This window comes from Melozone crissalis, unplaced genomic scaffold (genome assembly GCF_028551555.1).
Source record: "Melozone crissalis strain CALT ecotype California unplaced genomic scaffold, PUWL_Pcris_2 ptg000005l_1, whole genome shotgun sequence".
Lineage (NCBI taxonomy): Eukaryota > Metazoa > Chordata > Aves > Passeriformes > Passerellidae > Melozone > Melozone crissalis.
The window spans coordinates 42,957,608-42,977,110 of NW_026535783.1; the positions used below are offsets into that span (position 1 = coordinate 42,957,608).

Below are 19,503 nucleotides of genomic sequence, written 5' to 3' on the forward strand. Positions count from 1 at the left end.
GCATTGACACCAAAAAATGTCTTATGTAAAAGAATAGGGGAAACCATGACCCTGATAATATTAGTAGAAGCAATGTCAACAAATACCAAAATAATACCAGCTTTAGCTGGTTTTATTTTAGCTTATGTTTTTGGGTATTTTGTGGTTGCTGCAAACATCTCTGCATTATGTCCTTCAGTCTTAGATATACATATGTGAAACACATAGCATCTCCCTTACTTCTAGTTAACACAATTACCAGCTTCTGCATTGAGGGAAAAGTCATCCCCTTATAAATTCTAAGACTTTATAAATCATTTTGTCTAACTTCATCACGTGTTGCTTGGTGATCTTGATTGTTTTGGTTTTTTTTAAACATTTCCAAACATTTCCCATTTTCCTCCTTTCCAGGCCAGGCTCATCTTGTTGCACCAGAAGGGGTACGGCGGTGGCTGGGCTGGCAGCAAGCGGGGCCAGGCCCGGCCGCAGGCGGCACCGCACCGCTGGAGAGAGGCAGGGGCCAGCCTGCCGCCGCCTTCACTTCGCAGGCGAACCGGAGAGCTAAGCCGGACCAGCCCGGCCTCTCGGTGTCATCCCGGCACGGCGTGCGCTCCGGCAGCCGCGGGGAGACACACTCGGCGGGAAGGGCCGCGAGGCTACAGGCCGGCAGGGACGGGACCGGGCACTCCGAGCGTGACCCGCTATCCCCCGGATACCCCCGCCCACCGTCGCTGCGGGCGGCCGCCCCGGTGAGACCCGCGGGCGGGGGCTGCCGGATTAGGTTTCAGGCCGCCGGGGCGTGCCCGAGCGCGCTGCCCCCGCGGCGAGGCTCGCTCGGCGCCGCTACTCGGGGGCGGGGAGGGCGGAAAGCCGGGCCGGGCGGCGGGGCCCACCGAGCCGCTGGGGTAAGCAGGGTGCTGCTGGGCCGGGCGGCGGGGAGCGGGGCGAGCCCGCCCGAGTCGTCCCGCGGGGATGCGGGCCGGGAAGGGCGGGGAGGGTTCGCCGCGTCGCTGGAGTTCGAGCGACCATTTAAAACGCGTTTGCCTCTCGAAGTTTTAGTATTGTTCATTTGATCCGAAGGGTTTTGCCGGGGGGGGGGCGGGGGGCTGGAGGAGGAGAGAGGCCGTGGAGCCGCGGGCCGGGGGGACTGAGCCTGTTGCTGTGTCCCGGCACATCCCCTCTTCCTCCGCCTCAGCCGACCGCGGGCGGCGGGAGCGGCTGTGAGGGCCGGGCTGGGCCGGGGCTCTGGCCTGCGGCGGGCGGGCGGTTCGCGGGCTCTGGCGGCCTGGCGGGGCGTCGTCCTCACGTAAACAAAAGCCGAACCTCCCCTGACATCTGCAGGAAGCCCTGCTGCCCATTCACGCATTCTTTATTTGTCCCCCGCGGGCATTTCATGACGGGAGGCGGTCCTCCTCATCTGCCCCCGCTGCCACCGACTTTGCTGGCGGCCGCGGCCCGCGGCCGGCACTTGTGGGCGGCGGCGTTGGCTCTCGCTCGCAGCCAGAGCCGGACCGGAGGCCCCGGCGACGCTGGCCGTGTCCTCGGGCTCCAGGCGGGGCGGTGACCGCGGTTCTTCGGGACCTGTTGCCGTGCGGGTGTCGGCGCTGCCTGCAGGTCGGACCCCTCCAGCAGCTCCCCGGTAACAGCTTTGGCTGGGTGGAAACGGAGATGTGCTCTTGGATGAGTCTGGGTGCGCAAAGGAAAGGGATGGTTCGTTTTTCGTGTTCCCCCTTGCTGCCAGCACCTCCCTGTGTTACTGGAAAGAGTATTAGGAGGAAAGAAAGAAAAAGAAAAACTCACAAAGCCGACCTTTTGAACTCCGTGTACAGCATTTAAGAGGTTTGATTTGCCGTTTGGCAGAAAAACGTTGGTTATAATTTTTTTCCTTTTTCTTGATTTTCCTTTTGATTTTATAAACACTGCATCGTCCAGCTATATTTTTGTGTCCTAATACGTGTAGAAGATTTTTTTTTAATTAAAATTGTTGGATAGGAAACGTCCTTACTGGCTTTGGTCCCTGAAAGGGTGTTGGGAGTCTGTCGCAGAAGGAAAGCAGAGATTTACTGAGATAAAGAGGAAGGCTCTGAATTCTGCAGTTGCGGAACTTGTGTTGTGTGATGCCCTGTGGTTTCCATATCACTTCGGCGTTTCCCAAGGAAGCAGCAACTCCTTGGTAGGGAGGAATAAACTGGAAAAGGGGAAAGTGGTAAAATACTTTTTGGGAGTGTTACTTGATGCTTCTGTGGAAATTGAAAGTAATTGTAACACTAGAAGAAAAGAATGCAAGTGGAAAATAACTAAGGACATACCCACCTTAACAAGCAGCATTATTAGACAGAGAGCATAATTTAGAAAAAAAATTTATCAATTTTTAGTTGCCGATTTTTATGTCTCCTATCTTGTTAACAGTAACATGCATGTAACATTTACTGATTAGCTGTGGTGTTTCTAATGGTTTCCTTAGTGCTTTGAAGAGTCTTTCACTAGGAACTGGATACATTCTCCCCCCTTCGTGCGGAAGGGCACTAGGAAAGTTAGATAGCTGTCAGCACTACGGGAAGAGAGCTGCACTACGTAGATACTAATGGATCTTTTCATTCCGCCTGGCCCTGGTGAGGCCCTGGTCTGTGAATTCTTCAGGCAAGAATGCTTTAGATCTTCTCAGTCATGCAGATAGCTGTAGATGGTTTTGTTTTAACAAGTAGCACTTAATTCAGCATATTGAGAACTATTTAAAGACCTTTTAAATCTCTGCTCCATGTTTCCAACACAAAAAAAAAATTAAAATTTTGTGAAGTGCATTCAGTACACTTTCTAATTGGCTTTATATTTGAGCATCCTGGTGAAGCAGTTTTGGCTAGTATAATGCCATGCTGGCAGGATACTATATTATCATTGATAAGGACAGTCCTGTTTCACTGCTGGTGTTCCTGACAAGTCAGTAGGAAAATGTGGTATTTTTGCCTTGGCAATAATAACATATTTCTTTTGTAGGCTTTTCAGACCCTGTCCTTATATCTGAAACCCCTCGCACAGTGGTCTTGTTAAACAGTGTTATGATTTTCTGTATAAGTCACTTGTTATTGTCACAAAGAGAAATTTCGGTTTTCAGTTTGTAGGGAAAATGATGACTCTTTGTTGATGCTTACTAGCAGCTGTTTGGAGAGGCTTTGTATTTATTCATTTATGTATGCCGTGTCACCTCTGTGAAAATCCAATATACATTGAGGTGCAACTGTTGTAAAATCTGTGGTTCATCAGGTTTAATTGAATTTAATGAATATGGTTATCATTTGCCTATGCTTGAAAACATAAAGAGCCAATATTAACCATGACTGTATTTCATCAATTCAGTATATTCACTGGCGTCCCCTATATTCTGTATATGCTAAAAGTTGCTTTTCACTTCCTGAAGCTAATGTGAAAGGATGCCAGTTGATCTAAATTTAAGATATTTACTGAAAAAAATTTTTTTAAAAAGATGATCCATTTGTTTCATTAACAAAAAAATCCCCAACAGACCCCACCAGAAACACCCTACCTTCTATGCTGTTCTTTTTGAAATGCTCTTTGCAAATCAGTTTTAAATACACTATATCACACACATTTATCAGTAGGTGCAATCATTATGGATAGTTTAGTTGCATTTCCCGGTTGCAATTATTAGCATGTCAGTTACCATGGATATTATATTTTATGCTGATGTAGGGCTTCTTACATGTTACAGAAAATTATTAATTATACGCAGGGAACAGATTGCCGGTTCATGGAAAAGGATTTTAAGTTTCTTTAATACATTAGAGTGATGCATACAGAAGATTAAAAGTAGTTGAATGTTCAAAATTCTGTTTTCGTAATTGATTCAAAGTATATGATGTTGTTCATCAGCTCTCTCACAGAACTTTTCTTCAACATACGGAACCACTACCTCTATATGTATTTTTGATGCATTTGTCATTTTGCTAAATTCAAAGAGGCTAGTAATGTTTTTTCAAAGTGCTTAGAGTCTTAATATAGGCTGTGCAATACTGCCTTTTTATTTCTGCTTTGAATGTTTCAGAACAATTTTCATTAGCATAGCTATCAAATGTAGATGTCAGGCATCTCTTGTTTGCTTGTTACATTCCAGGTAGTTGATGGAAATCTGCTTTGTTCCTTGTGGAACAGTGCACATTAATTTTGTTTTTTCTTTTTGTTCTATTTTCCCTGTTGGTCATTGCTGTCTTGCATTTTTTTTCACACCCTTTGTGTGCTTAAAAAAGTACTGTATGCAACAGCAAAATTGCATTGGTAGAAAAGTAGCTAGAAAAAAAACCAGAAAAGCATGAGATCTTTGAATTAACTGTGAATAGTTTCCACTGCCTTAATTTTCACAAGACTGCTCAGTGTCTGGGGATCCACCTCAGTTTTCCTCCTGGGGTTAGTAGCCATCTTTAAGGAGGTAAGTGGGAAAAATGAAGAGCTGTTAGAATCTGCAGGCAAAGCAGAAAGTTAAGCAGTAATGAGCATCTTCCACTTCCTGTGTGGTTTGGTTTCTGTTCCTGCACCGCACGGGTGCTAACATGATATGCCTATTTGAGTGATAGCCAGAAAACTGGGGAGGAAGATGGCATGGGATAAAAATCATGTACTAAAGGATATCTCTAGCCCAGACAAACACAGGCCAAAGTGTTGGATTAGAAGTTCCGAAATACTCTCTTTAGCAGCTATAAAATGCATGTTGTGGTTACCTTGCTGCTTAATTGAAATAGATTTAATTTTAATCTCATGCAACTCCAAGCCAGAGTTTGGGCCTAGAGATCACTCTTAAGATAGGCATTTTTTTTGTATGCTCAGAGTATTTCAAGTAATGCAGGAGCTATGGGGCAAAGCCTATTACTATGTTTTCTATCTTTGGCATTGCATGCTTCCTAATCCATGCTATGACCATTAGTTTCCAAGGTATTATCTAAAATGGCTTTGTGAAGCAGTAGATGGAGTATCCGTCAATGAAACAGAGTAGGTTTCCTTGTAGAAACCAAGTGATAGATGTGAAAGAATGATCAATGGAAATGGGTCGCCTTACTATTTTCACAAATCTTTTGTCTGTTTAGCTAAATGCCTTCTGCAATTGTAGTGGAAAGGAGGTGATCAAATAAATTTCAGAAGTTAAAAAAAATTCTGCCACCTGTGCATTTTAGTGTTTCAGAAGTGGACAGATAGAAACCAGAGTTGCAACATACCAGCTGTTTTGTGGCAACCAATGTTATCAAAGAAGGTTAGCATGAAGAGTGGCAAAAAACCCCATTTTTGTTCGTTAGCGTTGGAAGAATCAAATTTCAAAAGTGCAAACTTGAAAGGGATCATCTTTAACTTTGGTTTGTTCTTAGAGTGAATATGGTGTGTTTGTCACCTTATACCTGTCTAAAATTCCTTGTGTTTTCTATTCTAATGTTCTAAAAGAGCAGGAAAGCAAGAGAAGATGATGAGGTCTGATTTTTTCCTTTTTTTTTCCTTTTTGGTTTGTCTGGCTGCTTGTTTTTTGTTTACATCACAGCTTTCCGCTACCTGTGTGTTTTGAACTTGAACATAGATTTAACTTGCTATTTGTTTAACTGTCTTTCTTCGATTTGCCTATGAAGTCTTGACTCAGACAGCCTGTGTTCTTATTATTGTGAAGAGATTAATGAACTTCAGCACTGAAATACAAAAATAGTTAAATCTACTTTGAGCTAAGCTACTAAGCTCTTTGAGGTGTGAAGATTGTTGTATCCTGTATAGAAGGGTTGGTTTTGGCTTCAGGTTCCTGTGATACAGACTGCCAGGAGATTGCAAAATGAGGAAATCAGAGCTAAACTCCCCGCTCTGCATCTAGAAATCTACAATGCCATTATAAAAATATTCAGTATAATAGAATTAGGCCTTTCAACAAGTGATCATGCATTCCACTCTACTTCTCACTAGCACATTGTTGCTAAAATACTTAGAAGCAAGCTGGTTTAAGGGCCAGTGTGTCCTGTAGTGGGTGGTGGTGTTTATGGATATGTCTCTGCAGTGTATTTTGGAGAGATGTGTGGTTGCTTCTCCAATACTTCACTATGTTAATGTGCCATTAAGCTGGTGCTGGCAGATCCCACTTGTTAGCATTGATGTGGCACAGCAGGAGCAGTCATGTGTCCCATTTGTCCTTTCAGAGTGCAGGTGGAGCAAACAGGGGTCAGCTTGGCCTGCAACACTGTAGAGGCAAACATGAGTGCCTCAGTGCATTGCATCTGCCTCAGAGGAGGTGTCTGAGGGAAAACATTCTGATGACAGTTTTGGTCTTTCTCATGCTTATTGCTGACTTTGACAAAAGCATTAAGCTGGCCAGCTGGGAAGGGATTTCCTACTAATAGAAACCCAAATAAAGTGAATAAATGGAGAGTTCAAAATAGATTTGCTGATACTAGCATGGCACTAGAGCAGTATTCACTCCTCTCTAAAGCATGAGATAAATAGAAAGTAAGTAATGAGTGTCTTAGCAGAGCTAAGGACTTCTTTTCATTGCAAATTACATGGCATAATCTCAACCTATAGATATGTTTAGGACTTGTGTCTGCTTGTAGAATCCTCTACTATAAGTTGTTAGAGTTCATATCTTCAGAATTACATGAACACAAAGATGATTGTGGGTACTCTCACTTGTAAAATTTACATTTCTCAGCACAAGAAGAATGAAATTTTAGTCAAATTGAGTCATAAAATAAAACAATATCCAGCTACCCCAAAAGGTAGAGACATTTTACAACTGCATCTCTTCTTGAGATTCTTGCAAAGCTAAAGCAGAACAGTAACCTTCTATTTTTTCCTGAGTAGTTTCATCTGTTGAACATAAGATGTCATATGCTTGTGCATATAGTGCTGTGATAAATAAAATAACTGAAAAAATACTAAATTTCTGATTTTTTGCACAGCTCTCTGGTTCCATCCACTACACAGCCCCAAGGGTAGGTATTGAGAAAGAAATGGAACAGTGACACAGGAAAGAACTGCTTTGATTTGCATTGGTACTGAGGAAAACATCTACAACCATGGTATAAATACCTCTGATTTTAAATAGTGGCTCTGAATGGAAGTGATAGTAGTTTTTAATCTAGAAAGAAAAGCTGTGGGTGATAAGGGTTTGGGGAAGTCAGCTTCCTTCATAACATTTAAATCTCATCCAGCCCTTACCATGTAAAATAGACTTTGTTTTGTCCTGTTTTGTACAGTGACAAGGTGAAAAAACAAGATATTTGGGTCGTTTTTCAGATCTAGTAATCATATTTTGGGATTTTCCTTGCCAAGTAAGAAAAAAAATTATAAAGGCTTATTTTTATTTAAAAGCATAATTTGAACCATGGAGTAACATTACTTTGACAAAGTCAGGTTTAAGGGGTTTAATAATAATCCTAAAAAGGATGATCAGTGATTCTGTATCAATGTATTGTCAAATTCAAATGCAGTCTTCAGAGAGGTTATGTACTCCCCATTCTTTTACTGGACTGGACTGGGCTCTGAGTAAGCAGATCTAGTGGAAAGTTCTCTGCCCATGGCAAGGTTGGAACTAGGAAGCTTCAGGCGTATTGAAACTAGGGAATTCATACCGATGGAACTTGAAACCATTTAAAATCCATTTGGTTTGCTTTTTCTGCACAAACTGCAAACAGTATAGGCTTGACAAAATGATCAGATTCTATAACTAATGATCCTGTTAGGCTGTCTTATTTAGTGATCTGTCAACGTCATTCCTTTTCCTCTTTTTATCCAATGTCTCAAGAAAGAATTACTTTTCTTGAGTGCTTTGAGATCACAGTTCTGCATGTTTTTAGGTTCTCCAGATTCAAGTGGGGATGCTGTACTGTTTTTTTCCTACTATAAAGAAAACAAACTATGAAAGAAAAATCAACAGTTCATACACCTGCAATGATATTTGAGCTCCTCACTTCTCACCTATCCATCTCCATCAAACATGTTCTGTTGCTGCAAATTTCTGAGCAATTGCAGATGTACATTTTTTAAAAGCCCCAAACAACCCCAACAAGCAGCAAAAAAGAATAAGCAAAGCAATTTCAGAATTTCTTCCTCCCAGTGTGGAATTTCCTTCCTGGAAACCCACACTGATAAAAACTCAGGTATCATCCACATCTGAGTGTCAATTCCATTAGATATTAATAGTGGAGGCTCTAGTATGAGAATCCTACAAGCTTGTAGCCTTGTGGTTTATATGACTTTTCTTTCAAAGGTGACTGTAAAAAGTGTGCTGTGGCTCATGCGCCTGAAATTGTCAACACAGAGCTTGAAAACTGATCCCGCAGGGAATGTCTTTTGTGAATCACTGAAAAGGAAGACAATGAAACTGTAAAATTTCAGTGGCAGCTATGATTCATAGTGTCTGATTAAAGCAGTGCAGGACATGTTGTGCAACAGTATGCAGACAGCTACTTTGATATGGAAATGCAAATAAATTACAAAGTATATTCCTAAAGCAATTTTTTCAGGAAGATTTTGAACACCAAAGTGAGTCAGAGTTTGACTTTGAGGTTATTTTAATTATCTGTGAAGATGGTTTTTTTGTGGATCGTTATTTTGCAGTTTATTGTTTTCAAAAGTCAACCTTTTTTCTTTCCCTTTAGAGCTTAGTATTTCTATAAATGTGACCTTTTTTTCTTCTGTTACTTTTCAGGGAAGTATTTACAGTCTCTTTCCAGTTTTGAAATAGAAGCTGAGAAGCAGAGAACATGTTGGAAACAATTGGTAATTTTTTTTCATTTGTATCACAATATTTTCGTGGCCACATTGAGTGTGTGTGATAGATTTGGGATATAGGTGTATACTGCTGAGAGAGGTTTTGTAAAAAAATAATATACTGTGCTTAGAAATGCTGTTGTGTTTGGGTTTTTGTATTTGAAAACAAAATTTGTACAATCATATGTTTAATGTATTTGAATTTGAGCCTGTTGTCTTGATTTCATTGTTTTAATCTTTTCTTGAATTAAAAATTTGCATGGAAAAGAAAGATGTTTTCTGTTATGACTATTTATGCCCCTATTTATTCACAGTGGACTGTAGCCACAGTTCCTGTAACTGAATTTCAGTGAAGGCTCTTTCATTTTGTAACTCACTTCTTGATGGACAAAAATACAATTTTCATTGGCTTCTGATTTATGCAGTCTAGAAACTGGTGCTGACTAGGAATGATTATTGCTGCAGATACTCATCGGGCCCTCCAGGCCATGGAGCGCTTACAGACAAAACTTCGGGATCGAGGTGACATTGCAAATGAGGAGAAACTGAGCCTATTAAAATCAGTGCTGCAGAGTCCTCTTTTTAATCAAATTCTGAGCCTTCAGACTTCTGTTCAACAACTGAGAGATCAGGTAGGAAAAGTAGTCCTGCAAGTGCAAGGGGAAACTTGCTAAGGTAATGCAAATATGTTTGTGTGTCTGCTTTTTGAACAGTGAAATAGCTTAAACTAAACATCTGATCCAAAGGTTTGGAGACATACCACATGGACTTTTTGGGAAGCTATGTTTTGTGTATGTGATTTTTATGTATATGTGATTTTTTTGTGTATCCTTCTTACTTAAAATGTGCAGGGTAGGGAAATGGTGATATGGGTGGGGGGGTAACATAAAGCTTTTTTCTCTGACCTTCAAAAGGAGCGTGTTTTCTATGAGGTCTAGAACTTGTTTCCTAGGAGCCTTTTATTGCTCCTTTGTGTCTTACCCTGCTAAAATAAGGATGTCGAGGGAAGCTGTAGAGTGGTTGACTTCTGAAGGAAACGAAGATCTATTTTGTACTTTGTATAGGAATAAAAGATCAAAGAGAAGCCAGAGCTTTTGCCTCCTTTTTGCTTGCTCAGGGTATTAAGTATTAATTTTCTGCATGTTTTCAATGAGCTTGAGAAAAGGGTCAGCAACTTGGCTAGATTGACTTTATTTGTTGCTATAATTTTCTGGTCAGCAGAATAAGAATTTGAAGAATATAGAAAGTAGTTCAGTAACTGAATTAGGACCAAACGATGTATCTGGCTTTGCAAATTGTCATTCCTGTTGACTCCTCCAAGATGGCCAGCTCTGTCTGGTATGCAGAATTGCTGGTGGGAGGGAGCAGACTCTGCGCATGGACCTTATCATCAGTGTGGAGCCTCATCTGATCTCTGACCAGACTATGATGAGATGGATTCCTCACAATCCTCACAGTACTTCAGCTGTGCGGCAGAAGAATGCACTGTAGCCCTTTATTGCTTCTTGTGGATCATCTTGATGCTATTTTGCACAGACAAGAAGTAAATTTGAATGGTGTCTATGTTGTATTCATCACAATGGTTTTCAAATTTTGTCTGTTTAGTATTTAGAGACTTAATGACATTGGAGTAATTTAAAAAAATCTCAGGAAAAAAAAGCTGTCCTGAGGGTTTGTTTGCACTGCCATTTGGAAATGAGAATTTAACAGTGACATCCAGAAATTGTGTGAATTACATGGCAAAGACCCTAGGAACATGTAGTAAGAAGTAAAAGTATGCCTGAAACATTAATAAATATTTTTTAAATGGCAAATTAAATTTTCACTTTTGGACATTAGCTATGAAGTTAAAGGATGGCTATCTTTGTAAATACACTTTGCTAAATTAGAAAATGAAGCAGGAGATGCTAGGATGGGTAATTTAAGGCATGTATTTTTTAAAAAGCAAATAATAATTTCACTTTCTGTCCTGACTGCAGGTTTGTCTGTGAAGTAATTTTAGTGCTCTGTGCAGGTTGCATGGTATGTACCCTGTTCTATTTGACAGGGGAGCTATTTGGATGTGAATTCCGTTTTTTTTATGTGTGCTTATATGAACACTTACACATGTAAATATATGTTTCCAGCATTCTTAGATTTTGTCAGTTCTTCATCTTATATTTTTTCTGTAGAATTTCTTCCCTACAATATGACATGAGATTATTTGTTTTTATTTTGTGGTAAATATTTACAAGGCCTACTGAAACAGGACACAGAATAAAAGCATAAAATAGGTAGTTATGTTAAAAAACCTGTGTTTTCATAGGTGCACTTTTGAGGACACCACTCAAGGACACCCTTTTCACAACTGTAAGGGTACTGAGCTCTTGAAGCTCTTAAGCAACAGGTTGATGAAAACTGCAAGGCATGTGAGTAGTGACCAGGTTTTTTTGGCCAAGCTGTGTCAGAATAAGGAGAGAAGTTGTATCCATACAGTTGCAGTCAGAGCCCTGTTCGAGACAGGATGACAAATGGTGCTGGCTTGTGCAATGACAAGATGTTGCAGCTTCTACCCACTGGAGATAAGGATGGCTAATTTTTTTATGTTTAATGATGAGCTGCAGTGACAGTTTAATGGGAATTTGCTTCTTTTCGAGGTGAAGTGTGACAGTCTGTTTAACTGCCCCTCTCTTTTCAATGAGTTTTTAAATGGGTACAAGACTACTGCAAAATTCTTGAGGAGGTCGTCTTTTAGGACAGTGTAGTTTGAAAGTGGGGAAAGGAGCAGGGAAGACAGAATGGCAATTTACTTTACAAGTCAAACAGATTCTTTGCAAGTATCACAGCAGATGTAGGTCAACCAGTGAGACTTCATTGTGGACCTCTAGGGTCATCAATAAACTTCAAGGTAAAGATGTATTCCTGGCTTGAGGCATTGTGTCTTGAAAGCACAGAGATGATAGTGAAAGTCCTGCCCTCTATTTGGGCAGTATGTGGACTGGGTGGTATGTTGCTTTATCTTGAGACATGGTCTAAAGTCAGAAAATCTGATGCCTTGATTCTTATTAGTAGGCTTTAATGTTGAGGAGTATTTTTTTTCTCTAAATGAGCGAACAGGATTTGTTTGTACTGCTAAACTGTCATTGTGAAGTTAACTGAAGTGGAAAAGTCTAAGCACAACAAAGGGATGTTTTTTTGTGAATTACTGTTTTGACTTCAGAAGTCTCTTGAACTGGGGAGCACTGAAGGAAAAAACTATTTTTTTCTTGTCTCTTTCTGTCCTTGTTCTTCAGTTAATACTTGTTTTCTGATGTTGAAGAGCAGTCTTGTTGTTTGAAGTTAAGACAGAGACAGAGAAGAAAAATAGAGATTGTGGTGTTTAAAATATCTTAATATTATTTTAGTTTCTTCATGAAATATTTTAAAGAAAATGATTGGACTATGTTAGCATCCCTGTCCTGCTTCTTTTCTATTCCTTTTTGTCTCTCAGTTGTTCACCTCCTCCTCTACACCTTGTCCTGTCTCCTTTCCACTCAGGGCTGTGCCAGAACAAAATATCTAGTGGTTGGCTCAGATGGCAGGGCTGCATTTCTCAGTTTTGGGGTTTTTTTGGTTTGATAGTTTGTTTTGTTTTGCTGGTTTTTTGTTTGTTTTGGATTTTCTTTGTTGGTTTTTGGGTTTTTTTTGTTTTTCTGTTGTGTTTTTTGGTTTTGTTTTTTTTTGTTTTACTTGTGAGTGTGACCATAGTTTTTTCTTCACAATGTAGTGGTGGGTAGCAGCTGGGTGTCTGTACAAGGGAGGATTTAGGGAAGAAGTGGGATACTGTCTTTTTCTATTGTTGGTGGACACTTAACATTGTTAACTCAACTCTGTATTTTGGACAACTAGAGATTTTTAGTTCATGTTTTGAGCTCCTCTTGGCAACAATACTGTTTGTGCTTTTAAATGAAGTGATAACAAGAAATGCTAATTTGGGATCTACTTCATCTGCTCTGTGGATGGAGCCATAAAGGTGCAGCGAGCAGAGTGGTGCTGGTGCCAATTCCTGTTCCTGGCAGCTCAGGGCCCTTTCCTGCTGTTGTGCATGTTCTCTGGCTTGTGCTTCCTCACTTCCAGTGTGATTGCAGTTGCAGCTGGCCTTGCTACTCAGGAATCTTGCAATCAGTCTTGTGCTTCTTGCAGTGTCCAGGGTTGCTGTTCAGTGGCTGCAGTGCAAAAATACTGAAAATTTCTTTTTGTTGAATAAATTGAGACCTAGAGATGTTGAGGATATTGCTTTAAGTTTTGATACAGTACAGACATGGATTGTGTTGCTTTTTTGTTAAAGTATTTTGAGCTACTGCCTGTAAGCACTACTTGATTGTATTCTGTGTCTGTCTGTGTGACTAAAACATATATTTTGTCATACTAAGTGGTATTTATGATTTTTCCTTTTTATCTCATGCAAATTTTGTCCATGCTGGAGATGTTTATACCATAAGGAGAAAGCCAGTCAAGGAAAAACAGCATAAGCAAGCTTATAAAACAAAGCAGTAATGTCTCATTCCGTAATTATACAGTCAAGGGGCTATAAAGCTACTTTTTAATGGAATTATGGTAGTTTGCAAAAGTAGTGCAATATGTAAATTAAGAAAGTAGTGCAATTTATAAGTTAAGAAAAATATATCATTTTAAGATTTGAGCTTGAGGTTTATTGCTCCCCCTGGAATGACCCATACTGCTGTGGTTACCAAGAATATATAGCAGTTGCGCTCTAGTTTTTCGTGCTATAAACCTGGATTTCGTGGGGCATGTGGAAGAGAGTGGTCATCACATTTCTGCTTATAAATATGTCTTGGAATTCCGAACTTCTACATTAAGAACTATTGTAAATATCACTATAAATGTTTTTATAGTTTTTAAGGTGTAACCATATCTGTTTCCAAAGAGGAGATGTGAAATGTGAGGTTTTTGCACACACACAGAGAAAACTTTATTCTGTTAACAGTTTAACTTTTTTTTAGTTTAATTGTTTCTTGGAGTTTTAGAGGTCAGATGAAATTTTATATGAGGTTGGCTTCATGCACTAAGCACATTTTCCATTAAATATGAGCTGTGTTTGTTTAAAAAGGGTGTAATGAAAATGAGATGTTGCTGTCAGTTGCTATTGATGTGACTGTGTTCAATACTGTGTTGTAGCTCTGCTGTTGTACTGAAATTTTGAGGAGAAGGTTTTAAAGTTCTAGTTAACCTAGTCTGAACTGGAAGGTTATTTTTTCCTTTTCCTGCAATGTATATAGTATGCAAGACTTCCTTTCAGTGGTATTTTAACCATTGTGCAAATAAATATAATCCAGTTTTTTCAGAATAGTGGAGTTGTTACTGCATTATGTATATTAGAAAAACAAGAACAGTTTCCATCTTTTGCTTTGAAAGACAATGGGAAAAGTCAGTCTATTCCTGTATATCTATTTCTATATATCTATATACTCAGAAAAGTATGGAGAAAGGATGAACTTTCAAATGGAGGAAATAGCCACTGTATTTGCCAGTTTGAACAGGACTTGGTCAGTGAAAACATACAATGTAGAAACTAAAAAAAATCATTGGTGTGAAACAACTACTGTTTCAGCATGAGAATGTGCAAATTCTCTACCAGGGAGAAATCCAGAATTCCCTAAGGACATTGCCCTACCTTTTTTGAAAAAGTCCTTCAAACCTGAGTAGAGTAAAGCACGGTGATACTGGATAGATGTTCAGGTGGAAGTTGAAGTGCCCATCATGATTACTCTGCTCTTAGAACACTGTAAACAGTGCAGTGAGCTACCTAAAGCAATCAATCCACTGTCCAGTAGTACTAGGAGAACATACTTAAATCACAGTACAAGTTTGAGTGGTACAAGTAGTATTTTGGATTCAGATTAAGCATGTAATACTAGTCATAATGGCAATATGTCATACTCTAAAACGTTTTATTTTTGATGTGTAGTTCCATTTGTTCTTTGGTGATTATAGATACAGAGAGTCTTTTATGGTATACTAGAGAAAAACCGTATCATAATGCAAACACCATTTATAAAATCCATACTATTTTAAAACGGACATAATTTTGTTTGCTGTGGTTTGATGTAGATTTTTATGTATGATTTTTCTAGTGCAATTTGCTCCCTACACATTTGTGTGTAAAGAAGTACTTTAGATACATGAGGAACATAGGGTTTTTATGCAAAGAGAGGTTTCACAAACTGGGACTGTCTCTGCATTAGCAGTCTGAAACATTGTGTGGTGTCGTAGAATAAATTCAAAGCAGGGGGCTCTCAGCTGCAGTCAGTTTCTGTGACATAAAATTCTGTTTCTCTCCTTTTTGGCCAATGTGGCTTGTTTTTTGTAAAGTAGAAGGTGCTCTAGCTTTCTGTACATTCCAAATTTTGCTTTTAGCATTGTTACAGAATTTTCCTTTTTTTGTCTTAGAAACTGACTACACACTCTACTCAAAGTAGGGAATTTGCACACAGTTGGGTTTTATAAGACTATCAGTAATACCAATGACTTTCTACTTCTGCCACCCTGAAATGGGAAACATCCAGAAGCTCCTGGATGAAGGAGCCCTCAGGACAGAATAATGCAGTTAGAACGGTGCTAAATGAAATTGCAGACATTTAATGTATTTTCTTCTAGGTGTAATCATACTGATTGAAGTCATTACCATGCTCAGCTGCTGAGCCTGGCTCACTTAGTTTGAAGTTACCACTAAAAGTAGTTTAGTGAGCCCTCACTAATGGACATTGGATAAAATTCGTAGTTTTTACTCGTACTGTTCTGTTCTTTGTTTAGGCTAACTTTGCTGGCTTTGCCAGAGCAGGTGATAAGTTCTCTAGGGACTGCTTTGACCAAGAGTGCTCTGAGGATGGTAACTTACAGCAGAAAGGGTAACTCTGCGCTATTTTCTGCAATGACCACTGCAATTTAGAAAGAGAACTTGAATCTATGACTTACTAACGTTTGTGATACCAGACCTGTATACTATGACCTTTAGATGCACATGAAAGGTAGTTCGGTGTGTATCTCATATACTGTTGGGCTGTTTCATATGAATGGTTAGTTGCCATAATTTTAGATACTCCTAGGATTAATGATTTTACCAATGACCAAATTTTGTGGGAAGAGGCATAGCAACAGGCTCTATAAGAAGATTTGAAGATGGAGGAGAATAAGAAATAAAGCACATAACTGACCAAGTTCAGCTATACAGTTTTATACATTGAAATGGACAACACTGTGAAAGTGGAAGTGAATTAACCTATTATATGGCCTTAAGCAGATAAGAAACACAAGTATGTTGTAGACTTTACTAGTTTCAAGTCCATTCATATAATGTAAGGGGAAGTCTTACATTCTCCAAAGGGTAGAATTTGATTACGTCTCTGCGTTATGTTACGTGTGATGAACTGTGAAACAAGGTTTATCTATCTGTGCATTACAAGCTTTCCAACACGAATGTATGCAATCAAAGAAAGTGCATATGTGCACATTTTAGGTGTTACAATTTGTTTGAAACATAACCCAAATGATTCTTCACAAGTATGGATAAAGAACATAATTCTTGGGATATAAAAATCACTGAGTTCCAAACATCCAAATTTTCTTCTTTACTGTTTTTTTAGGTCAGAGCTGACATAGAAATGCTAATGAAAACTTTTCTTTTTAATGCTGACTTGTGGTATTTTTTCTTTAACTTGAGGCCTTCCCAGCCATATAAGTTATTCAACAAATTATGTTTGTTTTATTGCATTTTCCTAAAACACTCAGATGAGATGGAATTGTATGATGGAGAACAATATTGACCTTTTAATAACTGGACTGTTGGAGAACTGATATGATAAACCCAATAGATGTAAAATGCTTGAACAATTGAGACTGGTGCAGTAGATATTTTAGAATATATTTACTGTTTTGAAATTTTTATTGATACTTGAAGTATGAAGTACGACTTTAAGGAGGGAGAACCTTAGGTTTCTGTACTGTGATGCAGAATGCTAGAAAGTGTGCATTGTAAAACTATGAAAAGTATTTGAAGTTGCAATATAATAGTTAGTATGCCAGGCCAGTAGGAAGCAAATTTATCTGGAGTAAAGCAGTACCAATTGAAAGTCAACAGACATGTGGGACAAAAGACAAATGAGGGTTTCTGCTTTACCTGAGCTTTATATCACCAGCAGCTATTAGATTGGTTGGCACAGATCGCTGGGAAGAGGTGATTTACTATGGCTGTGCAAAACAGAGGTTTTTTTCCTTTCTGTTCTGAGAAAAGTGGCTGTAAAGTCTGTGTAAATGTATGATTGTGACTTACAGATCAGCCTGGTGATTTCAGACTTGTTCACTAATCTTGTATTTAATCCTAGGTCATGCAGATAGTAACACTGGTAGGTGTAGTACATAGTGATGCAGAAACTTTGACCAGTGAAATTTGTTCTCTATGTAGCTGTGTGATTTACTTATTTTTTCATCAATATGTGCATGCTTCTTTTTAAAATTGTAAAACAAGCGATAACATTTGTTGTTTTGTTTTTTGGGGTTTTTTTCCTTAAATACTGATGTTGTAGGAAACCTTTGTTCTTGTTTACCTCTAGCATAGTGATGGAGTACTTCAAGATGCTATCGTGATGGGAACAAATGAATTTTAGACAGAGTATGGAAAATAATTTTAAGTTATTCTAATCAATTTGTTTTGTGGTTGTAGTGTGCAACTCAGTTGTACTCAGTTGAGTATAAATATTGAAGGTAATTTTTCTCCTTAAAATGTCTGTTTAAAATTGCAAATTGGAATTTCAAGTACTTTTGATGGTCAGTTGGCTTATGATAATGTCCTTACCTAAGGAGGTTTCTGCTGTGTCTATAAATCTGTGTTGCCTTCAATCTTTTACAGGTAAATATTACTCCTTCCATACATTCCAGTGGTGAATTCCCTCAGCTTCTCCATCATGGTGTGAACATGGGGTCCTTGCCACTTAATGAGTCATATTTGTTGGCTCAGCAGAATGGCAACCCAGCTAATGTGTTAGAAACATCAATGAGGTCCATTACTCCTCAGATTAATGGGAAATTCTCCAGTGATGACTTTGAGCAGCTGATCAGAAACATGTCCCAGGTAACCCTATCATATAATAACTACAAAATATGGATTATTGATTATATGAAGATTAAGGTACACGTACATTTATTTAAAAGCAATTGAGTTACTGTACAAACCACAATACCATTTATGTGTAAATAAAAGTAACCTTTTAGTTTGAGAAACAATTAATAAATGAGAAAGCAGTTTAAAAACTAGCCCTGACATAGTCACTCATGAGCTACTGTCCTTAGCTGACCAGTGTGTGTATTACAGATCAGCATGCCATTATTTTTCATGCTCATTGTAGAACTGCTGCTCTGTGCATGAGGGAGATACTTTGTCAGAGCCTGCTCTTGTATGCATAATTAACGAAATCTATGTGTTTCTTGGAAATAAAATGGCAAATTTTAACCTTGCTGTGCATTGTTCTCTAATCTTACTACTTTTCTGTAGTAGGCAGAAGTGGTGCACGAGTCCCTTCAGTGGCTGGAGCTGGGAGAGCCCAAGCATATTTTCTAGGATTTATCGATTTAATCTGTAAGAGAGCAGGATAGGAGAAGCCTAGTGGTGTACAGGAGAGCCTTTTTGCATAGTCCAAATTTTTTTCATCTGTCTGAAATTCATCTATTTCTGGTTTTGCTTGAAAGTGGTCCTGTGGTCCTGTACCCTCTAAAATATATATATATATATATATATATATATATATATAGTATATATACTATATATGTATACTATTCAGTCACTACTAAACCAAAACTTTACATATTTATCATTTTTCCCTGATTTCCTCTTCTGGGCTGTAATAATATTTAGTTCTCAAACATTTTCTGTATGATAGCAAGAAATTGGAAAGGAACAACTGTGTTTCAGTTATTAGCTTGTACAGTTTTGCTCAGCTATAGTTGTCATTAATTAGTGACAACTTACTTGTTTCAAAAATTAATTTCCAGTTGTTTGCCACGTTTATTGTTGCTGCTTTTCAACATATTTAGCCTTTGTTAATTTTTAACCCTTTAACATTTGTACCCATTTTTTAACTTTTGCTGAACAGGGTCGTCTTGTTGAGACAATTGACCTTATTAAACCTCTAAGTGGTGGTCTGGGCTTCAGTGTTGTGGGACTCAAGAGTGAAAACAGAGGAGAACTAGGAATATTTGTGCAAGAAATCCAGGAGGGAAGTGTGGCACATAGGTAACATTACTACTGAATATTTTGCTATACCAAGTGTGTATGTGACGCTGCAGTTCAGTTGTGTTACTGCTGTTATTTTTGTTATTTTGTTATTTTTGACCTTCTGGTACAAGGACATGTTTACATGTTTCTCTCTTCATATTCTGAGCATCATCACAGAGGTAAAATTACTTGCCACAATTGATATGATGTTGAAACAGGCATCATATGAACTGTTCTTATTTTACAGAAATTACAGATGACTTTCCCTGGGATTTTTAAATAGGGAAAAAGAGGAAGCTACTGTTCTGTGTCATGTCTTTTAAAATAGGAATACATTTTTTGCCATTGTTGAATGCACTGAGGAACAATTTGATGCAAAAAAGTCAGCTGTATCTGGCAGTGTTATTCATTAGGTAGAGTCCCATAGAGCAGGTATGAAACCCATATTTGACATCAGGCAAGTCTTGATCTAAAGTCAGGGATATTCACAGAAATACTCAGCTGATATTACAGAAGCTCAGCAATAATGCCTT

General features: G+C 38.9%; 1 protein-coding gene across 16 annotated transcripts in view; it reads left to right on the forward strand.

Moving 5' to 3' along the window:
* The first annotated feature begins 802 nt into the window (after window positions 1-802).
* Window positions 803-19,503, forward strand: part of MPDZ (multiple PDZ domain crumbs cell polarity complex component) — a 93,435-nt gene continuing 74,734 nt past the window's right edge. For 12 of the 16 annotated variants that reach the window (XM_054281489.1, XM_054281507.1, XM_054281531.1 and 9 more), the window contains exons 1-5: window positions 803-884; window positions 8,663-8,733; window positions 9,190-9,356; window positions 17,609-17,830; window positions 18,849-18,988. In XM_054281489.1, coding sequence (XP_054137464.1) covers window positions 8,718-8,733; window positions 9,190-9,356; window positions 17,609-17,830; window positions 18,849-18,988 — 545 coding nt within the window. In that variant the 5' untranslated portion in view covers window positions 803-884; window positions 8,663-8,717. Of the gene's footprint in view, window positions 885-8,662; window positions 8,734-9,173; window positions 9,357-17,608; window positions 17,831-18,848; window positions 18,989-19,503 lie in introns of those variants that run through there. The other 4 variants (XM_054281498.1, XM_054281587.1, XM_054281595.1 and 1 more) reach the window with 1 other exon arrangement.